Source organism: Pristis pectinata, chromosome 32, assembly GCF_009764475.1.
Source record: "Pristis pectinata isolate sPriPec2 chromosome 32, sPriPec2.1.pri, whole genome shotgun sequence".
In the NCBI taxonomy this organism is placed as follows: Eukaryota; Metazoa; Chordata; class Chondrichthyes; order Rhinopristiformes; family Pristidae; genus Pristis; species Pristis pectinata.
This window is the reverse complement of record NC_067436.1, coordinates 18775001-18788915: the sequence shown is the minus strand read 5'-3', so window position 1 is coordinate 18788915 and position 13915 is coordinate 18775001. Positions and strand designations below refer to the sequence as shown.

At 42.6% G+C, this 13915-nt stretch overlaps 1 protein-coding gene across 4 annotated transcripts in view; it reads left to right on the top strand.

Moving 5' to 3' along the window:
* vps33b (VPS33B late endosome and lysosome associated) overlaps window positions 1-11947 on the top strand; it is a 29794-nt gene extending 17847 nt beyond the window's left edge. The window contains exons 14-24 of one of the 4 annotated variants that reach the window (XR_007958486.1): window positions 200-274; window positions 957-1021; window positions 2375-2429; window positions 3106-3152; window positions 4544-4676; window positions 6999-7072; window positions 7669-7770; window positions 8367-8442; window positions 9303-9419; window positions 10522-10802; window positions 11552-11910. Coding sequence is in view for 2 of the 4 variants with exons in the window: in XM_052042654.1 (XP_051898614.1) it covers window positions 200-274; window positions 957-1021; window positions 2375-2429; window positions 3106-3152; window positions 4544-4676; window positions 6999-7072; window positions 7669-7770; window positions 8367-8442; window positions 9303-9419; window positions 10522-10601 (824 nt within the window). In the remaining 2 variants the exon portion in view is untranslated. Of the gene's footprint in view, window positions 1-199; window positions 275-956; window positions 1022-2374; window positions 2430-3105; window positions 3153-4543; window positions 4677-6998; window positions 7073-7668; window positions 7771-8366; window positions 8443-9302; window positions 9420-10521 lie in introns of all 4 variants that reach the window. The other 3 variants (XR_007958487.1, XM_052042654.1, XM_052042653.1) reach the window with 3 other exon arrangements.
* The last annotated feature ends 1968 nt before the right edge of the window (window positions 11948-13915 follow it).

Sequence of the window (13915 nt, the reverse complement as noted above, 5' to 3'; positions counted from 1 at the left end):
CCAAGGTTCATTGACAGTGGAATTACCTAGCCTTCTCCCTTCTGGCTATATTATCACCATACACTGATATTATAGTCATTGCTTACTCCCTCCCTTTCCCCAACCCTTCCAGCCCCCAAAATCCAACTAGGTTTGGGTTAAAATGTAAATAAATTCTGTAGACTCGCAGATTAAAATGTCTTGTTCCTTTTCCTCACAGATATTGGAGCCTGTGAGTCGATTATGAAGAAGAAAACAAAGCAGGACTTTCAGGAGCTGCTGAAGTCTGAGCACGGTATGATTCAAACCGAGGAGCTGTCTGTGCTCATACAGACCAGTCTTTTCATTGTGGGTGAAGCCCCAGGGTCCAGCAGAGTGATGCAGAGTAGGAGGGAAATTGGGTAAGTGAAGAATCAGTAAGAAGAAGCTGGAATGTGGAAAGCCTGAAGCTGTAAATGGGACTGGATACTGAGAACTTCCACAGTGTGGAGCTTCCTGGGAAGAATGAGTTTGAGGTGGTGGCACAATGCCTGCATAAGTTCCGTTACAGAAGATCATTCTGCTGAAGCACTTCATGAAAGCCTGATTGCAAAGAGGAAAACTGGGATTTGGATGTGCAAGAACTTGTTTTTGTCAGAATTTACTGATTTTATAAAATTCACTCGACGATGATAAATGTTTTCTCCCCAAGAGTGGCAACTTTCATTGTCAGGGGTGTCTCATTTCAAAGGAATAGGCAATAAATGCTGTCCTTGTCAGCAACACCCAGATCCTAGAGATGAATGTACAAAACAGGTAATGTTTGGGAGCTAACGAGAGGGTAGGAAGCGTCTTTGGTCATGTGTTGTGTCGCCTGGAAATCATTCCTGAACGCATGTTCCAAAGGCTAATTTGAGTTTTGTTCACATCAAATTGCTGTAGTTCTTCAGTGTGTTTTCAGTTAATGTTCTGTTCACTGATTGACTTCTCCTCCTCAGCACTGTTGGATGGGTTTGAGATCAGAGAGAGCACCAGCTGTATTGAGGAGCACATTAACAGGCAGGTATGTGAACCAGTATATGTGGTTTGAGATCACTCCGTCACCCAGTGTAGGCAAATTGAAGTTAAACTGTTTAGGTGTGCCTGTTTTACAGCTCAGGAGGTATGAGGCTTGGCATAGCTTTGGCTCGAGGTTTCTGTTCCACAGTCACTTGGAAGTTCAGAGGATTGGGTTACCCCGTTAAAACAGGAATTGTGCCTGGATAGTAGGAAGTTATCAATGTAACAAATGTAATGAGTATGTGAAATTGTGGGTGATCATTCTGTAAAGGAATTGGAAAAGACATCAGTCAGATTGAACAGACGCCAGTGCAGGGCCTGTCGTTTCACAGTTGGGGCACATTAAAACTGAACTGTCCCAGGCATACGCTGCTGATGATGTTCATTTCTCAGTTAAGTAACATACAAATCAGGAGTAGCCCACTTGGCCCCTCAAGCCTGTTCAACCATTTCATGAGATCATGGCTGATCAGATCATAACCTGAACTCTGCATTCCCATTTACCCCCGGTAACCTTTCATCAGCCTCTTGCTTATTAAGAATCTATCGATCTCTCCTTTAAAAATATGCTTTGCTGCCTTTGAGGAAGAGAGTTCTGGAAAATCTCAACCCACCAAGAGAGAAAAAAATCACCTTATTTCTATCTTAAATAGTCATAAGGACTTGTTTATGGACTATCTGTAATTGTCATTTTAGTCGAGACTACCAGTGGAGGGTGTGCTAAGACTTTGCTAACAACTTGGTGTACAAGATCATTGATGCACCACTTGCTTCGTAGTTTCAGGGAGGAGGGGGAATCCTAGATTTGTGTCTTGCTCCGTCATGAGTTATTAATGCTCATGTACCAACAAAATTGGCTTCCGGTGGTGAGGAAAAATAAGAGTGGGTTCCCATTCCTGCTGGTTAATTGGCAGTCCCTGCTGGTAAGTGTCCTTTTGCACATCCGGAGAGACCAGAATCAGGCTGTGATTTTCCTTCAGCCATTGCACCAAGTGCATACTGTTCAACGGAGAAATAGAATCGTACAGCACAGAAATGGCCCTTCGGCCCACCATGTCCATGCCGGCCTTTGTGCCCATCTGCAGTAATCCCATTTGCCTGCATTAGGTCCATATCCTTCTCTACCTTACTTAAAGTCTAAATGTCTCTTAAACATAGTGATTGAAAAGATCTCACACAAGTGGGGGGGGGGGGGCCACTTTAGCAAGTATGTTTTTGGTTGAATGTTAAGGAAAAGAAAACACTAGCAGAGAATGACAGACTTCTGCTCTCGGCACTTTGCATTGTAAATCCTCTGTGTGCTAACATTGCCCACCCTCTGCCATTGTTTCTGCTCTCTCCTGACTTGATTTTTCAGATTTCTCCCTTTGAGAGTCTTCGGTTGATGTGTCTACTTTCTCTGACGGAAAGTGGTGAGTCTGAAACCTTCACAAGTCATTCCATGAGAGGGGGTGCGGTGAGGCAAGGTGCACATATGCTCTCTCTACATGCACACGCAGGCACAACCATACCCAATCTTGCCCCCATCTTCTCCCTTCTGATCCTGATCCCTTCCCTGCTTCAGTCCCTGCCTCCAATTTCCCCCTCCCCTTAACTCCTTGCCCCCTTTGCTCACTTCCTGGGATTGCCTATGCAGAAAATAAGAAGGAAATTTTCGGGTGTGAAGATTGAGCAGAAAAGTGAAATGTGGTGATCTTGTAAAATAGGGGAGAAGTCTCGAGGGGCAATATGGTGTGCACCTTTTTCTAACATTATAACAACTTGCTGCATTTTTTAAAAAAATCATATCTTCTCATCCCTCTCTGTTATTTTACCACCAGTTAACCTCAATTTGTGTAATATTGTACACAAACTTGTGCAACATTGAAAATAGTTTCTCCCTATTCACTGTGCAACTCATTGGAATACTGAACACACCTTTTAAATTCTCTGTTGTTCCAGACGTGGACTTGTCAAGAATTAGATTTTCTTTGAAATGTTACCATTTCACTTCAGAGGTTTGCTAAGTGTTGCCGGACTTTGAATCAGAATTTCAGCGTTATCAGTTCTTTTCTGATCAACTTCTCGTGTGTTTGTATTTTCCATCAGGCTTGATTTCCAAAGATTATCGATCGTTGAAAACACAGTATCTGCAGGTAAGCAAAAGAAAGCACTACTGTTACAGGAACATTTGTGGGTGTGAACTCTTGGGACTTTTCTGTTCTGGGACTCTGGGCAGCATTGGGAGGATTATGGTGGGTCTTGTCTCTACAATCCTACTGCTCACATCTCTGGAGGTGGACGAACCTTCAACTCTCTGATTCGAAAGATAAGATTACTCTCTACTAAAACTCCTTTTGGTGCTGTAGATTGAGTGAAGAATGCTAAACAGACAGGGCTAAGCCACTAGCCTTTCCTTGGTGATTTTAGGATCATTTCAACTGTCTGGAGAAAATCCCTTCTGTGCAGGTGAAGATGGGAAGGCAGGGAGAGAGACTGTGTATGGTGGGGAGTGGGTGAGAGGAGAGATTGAGGAACGGATTAGAAAAGGGAGAAAGAGAGGGCAAGGGGCGACTGGGGAAGGGCTTAGAGAGGATAGGAGAAAAGGGCAGGGAAAAAGGGGTTAGAAAGGGAAGGGAAAGAGGGCAGAGGAAGGACAGAGTGAGGAAGGGGGTTGAGAAGGCAGGGAGAAAGCAGGTGAAAGTTGGGAGAAGGTGGACCAAGAGGTAAAGCAGTGAGAAAAAGGATATAGGATGTGCCAGGAGAAAGAAGGCAGGCTCTCAGCCAGTGCGGTCAGTGAGGATTACAGTCACTGTCTCTGGAGTACATCTGTCTTTCCTAAGAGTGATGATGGGGAAATGCCCCTCACTGATATGCCTTAGTTCCTCTGGAGACTTCAGTGCTGTAAGGTAGTGCAGTAGAAGCTGATTCAGGTGGCCAGGTTGGTGCAGTGCTGAAATTACATTAGTCAGAACCATGTGGAACTGGTGACAGTTAATGCTACTAACTCTGTGCCACATATCACTCAACAGGCACCTCTATTCACTTAATTGACACAGTCAACATTAGATGAAATTGACACCCACAGCTGGAAGTTGTGATTGATGGACACATTGTCCACACAGCAATGAAACTGACATTGTGATCTGATACACAATCCAGCCTTAATGTGATTGGAGCAAATGCTGAGTTACTGTACAGCCAGCCTCGGCTTCCATCCATTATTGATCGCTGTGACATGGTGAAAATGTGCACCAGCTTACTGATGTCTTCATATAACAGAATGAAACTTGATTTCATAAATTGGCCTGTGATGGGTGGTTTATGAATGGGAACTTTTAGAATGTGACTTCTGGTATATTCTATCAGTTAGTGACCGCTTCATCTAATTATACAATGCTGAAGCTTTAGCAGGACTTTTGATGAGTTTATCTTTGCTGCAGGTTTTGTCACTGATAAAGATCATTGCATCTAACAGCAACTTCCATTTGACTGGCCACTGTTATTTGCTGTCCTAATCTGTAACTTGGTACACATGTATCCCCAGAGCTATGGATACGAGCATATCCTGACATTCGCCAACCTGAAACAAATCGGATTGCTGACAGAGCAGCAATCCGGAGAAACGCTGACTGCGGTGGAGAGCACCATGGGGAAGCTGGTGACAGACAAAGCCGTCGGTAAGGAGCCATTAAAATGTAAACGTTCATCTCAGAGCTCAAGTTCATTCAGTAACATAATATGCGGGAAATTCTGAGTTCTATTTTTCCCCCAACCTGGGTAAGCATTTAGGAAGAAGGAATTTGAAGGTAACTGTTTAAGTAACTAGTTGGGAGTTGCAGAATAGTTTTTTTTCTCCAGTGAGTGATGCAGGACTGGAACTCGCAGCCTGAAAGGGTAGTGAAGGCAGAAAGCCTTGTCGCATTTATAAGGTACCCGGATGCATACTTCACATGCTGTAAGATACAGACTGAGAGAGGGGGACTGGGATTAGTCTTAATGGCTCATTTTCATCCAGTGTCAACACAATGGGCTGTATGTCTGATGTATTTGCAGTAAATTTTGATGAATCTATGATTATTATAATGGGACAGTGAAAGAAGTATCTGATTCTTGAAAACTGAAACTTTTATGTGGTTTCTTCCCCATCATGTTTAATACTTCCGTGCCTACTCAGTGTGATTACATTTCACAACAGAGATCAGTCAGGCTCTTGGAATGTGTTATCTAATTCTGAGAGCAATGAAGATAGATTTCTTACATGATGTTGGATTCCTGTTTCTTACGGTGCCAGCTTTTGATGGTACTTTTGTATCAGGTCATCCTGAGTTCTGTCCCATTGCAGCAACTGAACCTGTTATCCAGGCTGATACTTGTATACAGTACAGAGGGTGTGCTGCATTGTTGATGGGATGCCGAATCTGCCCTCTGGGTGGATGTAAAAGATCCCACAGCACTCTTTCTAAGAAGAGCAGGGGAGATGTCCTAGTAAATATTTATCCCTTGGCCAACACCACTAAAGTAGATACCTGATCGTGACTGCATAGTTGATCATGGTTGCCGTATTTCCTACAACAGTGATTACGGATTTTTTGGCTGTTAACTTCTCCTTTGAGACATGCAGCAGTTGTCAATGGTTCTGTTGAGATCCAAGTCCTTTCTTTTGCTCAGTGTTTACTGTAGGAGTCAGGGAGAACAGTATTGAGCTTGACTGTGGTGCTTTGCGTGATGAAACAGCCTTCCAACTCTCTATCTAGGCTGATCCAAGAGGGCTGGGCACGCACTAAGTTAGCAGAGGGTGCCTTGATAACAACAATTGGCATCAAAGAAAGGAAATTATAAGAAAAAAAGAACATATGAAAATAGGAGCAGGAGTTGGCCATTTGGCTCCTCAAGCCTGTCCCACCATTCAATATGATCATGGTTGATCTGGGTCAGGCCTCATCTCTTCTACGCCGGTCCCACTTGGTCCTAAATTTCCTGATTTTTAAGAAACATGTCTACTTCCTCTAGATCCCAATGATCTAGCCTCAACAACCCTCCAGACTAAAGAATCCCAGAGATTTACCACCCTCTGTGAGAAGTTCCTATGCACCTCCGTTTTAAGTGACCACCCCTTAATTTTATAGCTATGTTTCTTCCATTTGAGATTCTCCCACTAGTGGAAATATCTCAACATCTATCCTGTCATGTCCCATCAGGATCTTGTGTGTTTCAATAGTGTCACCTCCTTCTAAACACCAAAGAATATAGATCTAATTACTTTAGCTGCTAGTCATAGGACAGCCATCCCTCCGATTACCTCCAATGCCTGTCTGTTTTATACACAATACTCCAGGTGTGGCCTCACCAGTATCATCCTGAACAATTGTAACAATACTTCCCTGTTTCTAAACTCCAACCCTCTCGCAATAAAACAATGTGCCATTTGCCTTCCTGATCACTTGTTGCATTTGCTTGTTAACTTTGAGCCATGTGTTTACTTACACTCCGTAAATTTGCACGTGGCCCAATTAATAATCTGGAGATAAGCATCTTTGTGGTTCTGCTCTTCAGTTTTGGCCTGCTGCTCATAATCCCTTAATAGAACCTCCTTCCTAGTCCTGTCTATGTTTTTAGTGCCTGTGGACCATGACAACTGGATCCTCCGCCTCCCACCCAGAAGTGACATCCTTAGCCCTGGCACTGGGCAGGCAACATAGCCTTTGGAACAGAGTCTTTGCTGCAGAGAACAGTGTCGTTTTCCCTAACTGTGCTGTCTCCTATAATTACTACATTACTTCTCCCTATATAATTCTCTTACTCATTTCACTGGTGATGTCCTCCCTGGACTATGCTGAGCTGTGCATGACACCAGCTTGATCACCTTCCTGGTGTCCTGTTACTACGTGTACTTTATCTCTAGTACTGAGCTGCCTCAGCGTCCTGTTTCTGGTGCCTCTTTATTACTAGGCTATCTGCGTTTTATACAATTAATTAAAATTAATTGTTTTAATTTTCAGGGAAGCTGACTGATGCCTTCTCATCTCTGGCCAGGAAAAGTCATTTCAGAGCTTTGAGCAAGCGGCTGAACCTGGTAGGTGCCCAAGCAAATAGGCTGGTGATTTGGGATAATATTCAGAAGGATAAGTGCCGGACACAGCGAATAAGCCCTGCCTGAATTAGTTGATCTAAGTTAGTGATGGCTTATCTCAGTGACCCGTTGCTGGGGTTGAAAGGAGGTTGCTGAGTACTCTTCATTGGCTGCAGCTGGATGTACATCTAAAAATAGATTGGGCTCACTGTGATGTCAGACATGGGGAACTAGCCAGGCAGTATGTCATGCCTAAAGAGGGAGAGTGGATGACAAGAAAAATTGCAGGAAGCATGTTCAGTGAGAAAGGTGACAAATCCACTGGTATGGACATGATGGGTGAAATGCAAATTTTCTGATTTTTTTTCTCTCTCTTTTCAGTACTTTGATACTTTAAATTTGCCCAAACTCAAGCTGCAATAGTGTGGCAATTATTGCATTTATAAGTTTGCTAATTTTTACATATAATTATGTATAGCCCCTGATGTTCAGGCGATTGTGGTTACATGTGGTAAGATGCATCCCATCCACCCCTGCACCTTGACTGTATTTTGTTTTCCGTATCAGAGCATTTGGCGTCATCTCTCATTTCTTGTCAGATACCCCGCACAGAGGAAGAATATGATTTGAAGGTGCCGCGAGACATGGCCTATGTATTTAGTGGTGCATACATTCCACTGAGCTGTAAGATCATAGAACAGGTAAGTTATGGACATCTGGCTCTGCAGCCCATACATCTAAACAGTGAGGAGAATAAACTTGTCTAATATTGTACATGTGGTGGACTAAATTCTGAAATAATGTCCTATTTAATCGATTCATTCAAGGCTTTGTCACTTGAAATTTATTTCTTTGATTTAATTTGTTAGTGTGTATCCCTTTGTCTATGACGGTGTACTGCTGCATCGGACTGCCACTCTGTAGACATTCCTAGCTCAGTTCGAACACTCAGTACTTCAACTCTGGTCTTCTACACAAATATTGTCCACCCTCTCCATCCTCACTGGCCTAGCCAAAACTAACCACACCTTTTTGTCCCCCAGCTCCGTTGTAATTCTTCCACCTCCTTATATCCCTGTCCATCTTAAAAAGCATCATCTTCCTCTCAATTTGTGTTTAATCACATTCTCCACTTCTCTTAACCCTTCACCAGTACTTTTCCTTTTCTCTGTTCATATTGTTCCTTCGGACAATCTGCTATGATACAGGTGCTACATGAATACAGGGTGCTTTCCCCCCTCTTCCTCTCTCTGTCACCATACCCCAGATTCAGCACAATATCATTTTGTGTTGTCAGGTGCTGGAGCGTGACAGCTGGGCAGGAATGGAGGAAGTGTCACGGTTATTAAACAACAATGAATTTGTCACCATAGGTAAGTGTTCGGTAGGATTGGACAGTGGGCTCTCCCTGGCATGTGTCGCGCTCTGATCTTGACTTCTGCCCATTCTCTTGTAAAACTGCTATGTCACAGCTCATGGGCTGTGAGAGTCTTTACTCTTTATATATGAGTAGCACCAGAGATTGGCTATTGTGGATGACAGCGTTGGGCTTGGCTGGGTGCAACCACTGGAGAACAACCTACTGCAGCTCTCTGCTGGGGCTCACACACAACTGTAGCAATGCCAGGTGGCTGTTCCTTGGAACATTTTGGATCTGGGCTTTGCAAGGGAACGATTTATTTCCCTTGAGAAGATGTGGAGAACTGTCATCTTTTGAACCACTGTGCTTTTGAACTATATGTGTTCTTGGGATGTTGGAGAAGGGCAGGAGTCAGACAGCACTGATGTGAAATAAAGAACTGCCCGTCCCCCAAAAAGTGGAACTGGTTAGGTTATTGGAGAAGTAATCCAGAGGCCTTGACTAATAACTTGTGGTCATGATCTTAAATCCCATGACATCTGAGGAAATTAAATTCAGTTCAATAAGTATAGAATAAAAAGCTAATCACATGAATGGTGACCATGAAGCTACTGGATTCCTGTTAAAAGTCCCTCTAGGTCTCCAATGTCCTTCAGGGAAGGGAACCTTGTTTGGTATCTTGATTCCAGACCCACAGCAACGTGGTCAAATTTCCTTCTGACTAGGCCAGCAATGCCCTCAGTTAGGGATGGGTAATAAGTGCCAGCTTTACCAGCAACACCCAGCTGCAATGAATGAATAAACGTGAGTGAGACTTTGTGGCCTGATCTCGTGTTGTGGGCTATGATGTTCTGTCCTTGTCTCTTTATCCAGAAAGATCCAGTGACACAGCATCCAGTAGCAATGCGCAGAGGGTCATTCTTGTGCTTTTTCTTGGAGGCTGCACATTCTCGGAAATCGCAGCGCTGAGGTTTCTGGGCAAAGAAAAAGGTAACAAGAGTTAGAAATAAGCTGCTAGAGGAACTCAGTGGGTTAGACAGCATCTGTGGAGGCAAAGGGATAGCTGACATTTTGGGTCAAGGCTCTGCGTTGACTTGAAATATCGACTATCCCTTTGCCTCCACAGATGCTGCCTGACCTGCTGAGTCCCTCCAGCAGCTTGTTTTTTGTAACAAGAGTTAGCTTGGGTCAACAAATGGACAAGTCTTTCCCCAGCTTCTCCATGAGAAACTGTGGTTTAAATGATATTTGGTAGAGGGAATGTACTCCTGTAATAGCAAATTATAAAGGTTGGGGAAATGGGAAATGTGGCATTCTGGAAAGTATGTCAGACTTGGATTACCATCAGAACCATTGGTTGTGGCCTTCCTGGTGCCCTGTGGGTGAATGCAAGACCCAATAGGGTCCTGTACTGTTAGAAGCTACTAGCTTTAGTCTCTGGTCTATACTGAACCTATCTCACCCAGAACAGAAGGGTGGGAGATACAGTTGGCTAATTCTAGTTCCAGAAGGGTTTCTAACCAGAAAACATAGATTTATGTAATTCCCAGAAAAACCAGAGATGGCCTGAGTAAAACACTCTTTAACGTGTTGAATAGTTGTGATTGGGAACACACTGCCTGGAAAGGGTGATGAAGATAAGTTCAACAGGAACTTTCAGTCGGCAATTTCCTAAACGAAGTAGCACAGGGTCGGGGTTTGGGATTATTTAGTTAGCTCTTCAAAAAGTCAGTATGGGTATGATAGACTGAATGTCCTCCTGGTCATTATCTTATAAAAGGGTGGGGTTGGAAGTGGGGCTGGGGGGAGGAGGAGGGAAATCACCCATTCCCACTCCTCTTTGCCAACCAGTGGTTCCTCCTGGAAAATGCAGGGATGTGGATGCAGGAATGGAGCAGGTTTAGCTCTTACAAACACTCCGTGCCTAAGTAGAAAGCGAGGACCAGTACTGGTGGACAGTCTGGATGTATGGAGCTATGTTTGTTTAAAATAACTCAATGGCTTGACTTAAAGGGTAAGGAAGGGAAATTAAAATGACATTTTGTGCTAATATTTGACTCCAAATGTACTTTTTCTGGTTTACTTTATACAGGATACAAGTTTGTTTTTGTTACCACAGCAATCACAAACAGTTTTCGGATGCTGGAATCTTTGTTCGAAACACATGTGTAAAAATGCGCCAGCCATTTCCAAGCAAGACATCAGTCAAGGAAACATGCACGTGGGGGGTTGCTGAGCCAGCCTAAACCTAGTAATAAAGACAAAAGCAAAACCACCCCCTTGACCCTTCGTTAAGCCAACTGGATGGAATCTGGCAGTGAAAGTCAAGTGCTGTTGCCTCAACTTCTGAAGGAACAATGGACACATGCTGAGGTATCTATTGCCACCTTGGAGCCTATAAATTGGATACACAGTGTGAGTAGTGAGCTGGGTTTACTGACCCCCAATTCCTTAGTAGGTTGGCAGAGGAATTTGTGGATGTCTATTTCAGGGAGAGCACAAGGATTTGGTGATAAAACAAAATGCAATTTCCTCGGCAGAAGCCCTGAAAGAACTGGATTTGCATAGCATTAGACATAGGAACATCAGGAGCAGGAGCCTGTTTTATGGCCTCTCAAATCAGCTCAGCCATTCCTTAAGATTGTGGCTGATTTGATCTTTGCCTGATCCCAGAATCCATGACTGCCCTATAGACCATTGGGACAGGTTTTGGAAGAGGCTTAAGTTTGGAGATCAGAAACAAGCACCGGTTTATTTAGCACCTTCAAATCCCAAAGTCTTCATTTACAGTGTGTTGAGAAGCATTGTTGGGATTGCTCCTTAGGAAAATGTGGAGATCAGTTCGTGGACAACAAGCTCCCACAGACAGCAACAAGATCGTGACCAGCTAATCTGGTTTTGATGGGGTAATGTTTGAGGGATAAATGTCTACTTGACAGTGGGAGACATCCCTGCTTTTAACTTTGAATAGTGGTGGGAGTAGAACTACTTCACGAAATCTTTGAACACATGGGGATGGGATATTAAAACCCGATACTGTCAGTATCTTCAATATATGTAAAACACAGCAAATCTTCCATGTTAACCACTCTGGTACTAAAATGTAATTTATTTAATTTCAGAAAAATGTGCCAGACTTTTTATACTAACGCAGGGTGTAGAAACAGAAGAAGTGACAAAGTAATTTGTTTCATCCGAACAGGGGTCTTCAATGAAACAGTTTGTTCTAATTCCATTTTACTGCCCCTCTGCACTTCTACATTCCTCCTCTTAAAATTAAAGATTATAACAATTTGAAATGTTAAATGTACCAATTGCCTATTCTGTATCATACTCTAGCAGTTACAATAAGGTGTGCAATTTCATTACAACCAACAGGAGTTATCCCGTTCCCAAGGATGAGGAGATGTGCCTGTACTGAGTGCTAGCTTGAAAACTGAAATTGCACCTTGCACTGATCTAAAGTCTTTTATGTACACAATGTGTGACAATAAATAAAACAAAATGTTTTATTATACTTGAGGCTGACATCTGAAATTCAGTTTAATCTGTATATTGTGTCCAAAAGGTGGTTTAACTGTGCAAACCTTGGCTTTTTTTTATTGAGACGCTTTCCCTAGTGATTGTCTTGGTTTAATGTCTCTGAAAGGCATCATCTGAGCAATGCAGCACTCCCTTGGTGTAGCTCATTGGAACTTCAAGGCAACTAACTGAGTTGATGGAGACTGTCCCTCTCCAGACTATTGCTGCGATACATTTCCTTGAGCAATAGCTGGCCTCCACTGCTTCACCAGAGTGGGCACTGTTCAAGCATGACTCCTATCTTTAGAAGGCTAATGAATTTTCCATCAACAACAACATAAGTTTAATGATGCACTTGTCAAACTCCAGAAGATTAAAAGCATTGATAAATCACAATTTCATACTTTCTTCAGGAAAATAAATATCAAAAGCTAAACACTTCCATGGCCTGGGCCAAGCCTGACCTTGCCATGAAGACTGGCTAACTTGCCCTCTTTTCTCAAATCAGCTACTAGTTTCTGCTGGAAATCCATGTCAAGTATTTAGAATTAAAATAATAGGTTTGTAACCAAATCAGGTTCTTGTTACTTTATTTTAAAATAACCCTTTCTCTATTAACATCACCAGTTATGATACTAGGCTATTGGCACTGAAAATAGTGCACTTGGCTCTCAGCTGCAGTGACTGTGGTTTGATTTTAACCTCTAAGTGATGTCTATGTGGAACTGCATATTCTTCAAGTGACTATTTTGGTTTTCCCAGGTGCTCTGGTTTCCCTTGCATCCCAAAGTTGTGCTGGTTGGTAGTTCTTTGGCCATTGTGAATTACCCCTAGTGTGTAGGTGGTTGGTGGGAGAATCAGTGGGCTGTTTGTGGGCATGTGAGAGAATAGATTACAGGGAAATAAGTGGGGTGAGTGGAAATGATGGCATTGCTCTGAGAGTTGGCATAACCTCAATGGATTGAAAGACCTCCTATGTCATAAGAAATACAAATGCAATATTAATTTGGCAGAAATGTAAACAATCAAACATGTATAAAGTGTTCACTTATCTGTTGCAGCACTTCTTGTCTCCAGTTCCTCTATTGCAATCAGTGCCCCTCTGTAATTTCCTCTCATGTTTCAGTATGCTCAACACAATCTTCCTTTGTCAATTTCAGTATTTTGAAATTGTCAACTATTATCCTGGTTTTAATTTCCCCTTTCCCATAAAACTGCAGGAATTTCAAAATCCATCCATCACCTGCCAGCTCGTGCTCCACCCCTTTACCCCCCCCCCCTTTACCCCCCCCCCCCCCATATACTGGCCATCTCCCCTCTTTCCAGTCCTGATGAAGGGTCTTAACCTGAAATGTCGACTATCCATTTCCCTCTATAGATGCTACCTGATCACCTGAGTTCCTCCAGCATATTTGTGTCTTGCTCTTTTTAAATTCAAGCCTGCTACCTTTTACTGATTATTTCTTGTTTAGTTTCATCTTTTCTTCTTTGTTTTACACCATGTTTCTTTCAAAATATTTTCAAACTTGGTGAAAACATTTTGGTATGATTGCTTTATAATTTTAATTCTTAAGACAAGTTAAGGTTCTATCCAAAGCAGTGAAGTTTCCTGACTGGGAGATCTTATTACCATGAGTAAATAAGAAATAAGTTCGGTTTAGAATCAGATTTTTTTAATATATATGTTTCCAGTTAAACAGGTTTCCTAGTTTGGATTTCGAGATTGAATGTGCACAGCCCCTCAATGATCTGTACCTCCACTATGCCTGCTTTGTGCCCTCACCCTTGCAGTGTGAAAACAGAACCCAAAACAGCTTAAAAGTAAAATAGAAACAGAAAATGCAGGTAGTCTGGTTACATCTGTGCAAAGAGAAACAGAGGTAACATCTCAGATAATTTATTTTTATTTTTAGATATCCAGCATCTGAAGTTTCATTTTTCACAGCTTTTCCTCTTAAAAATAA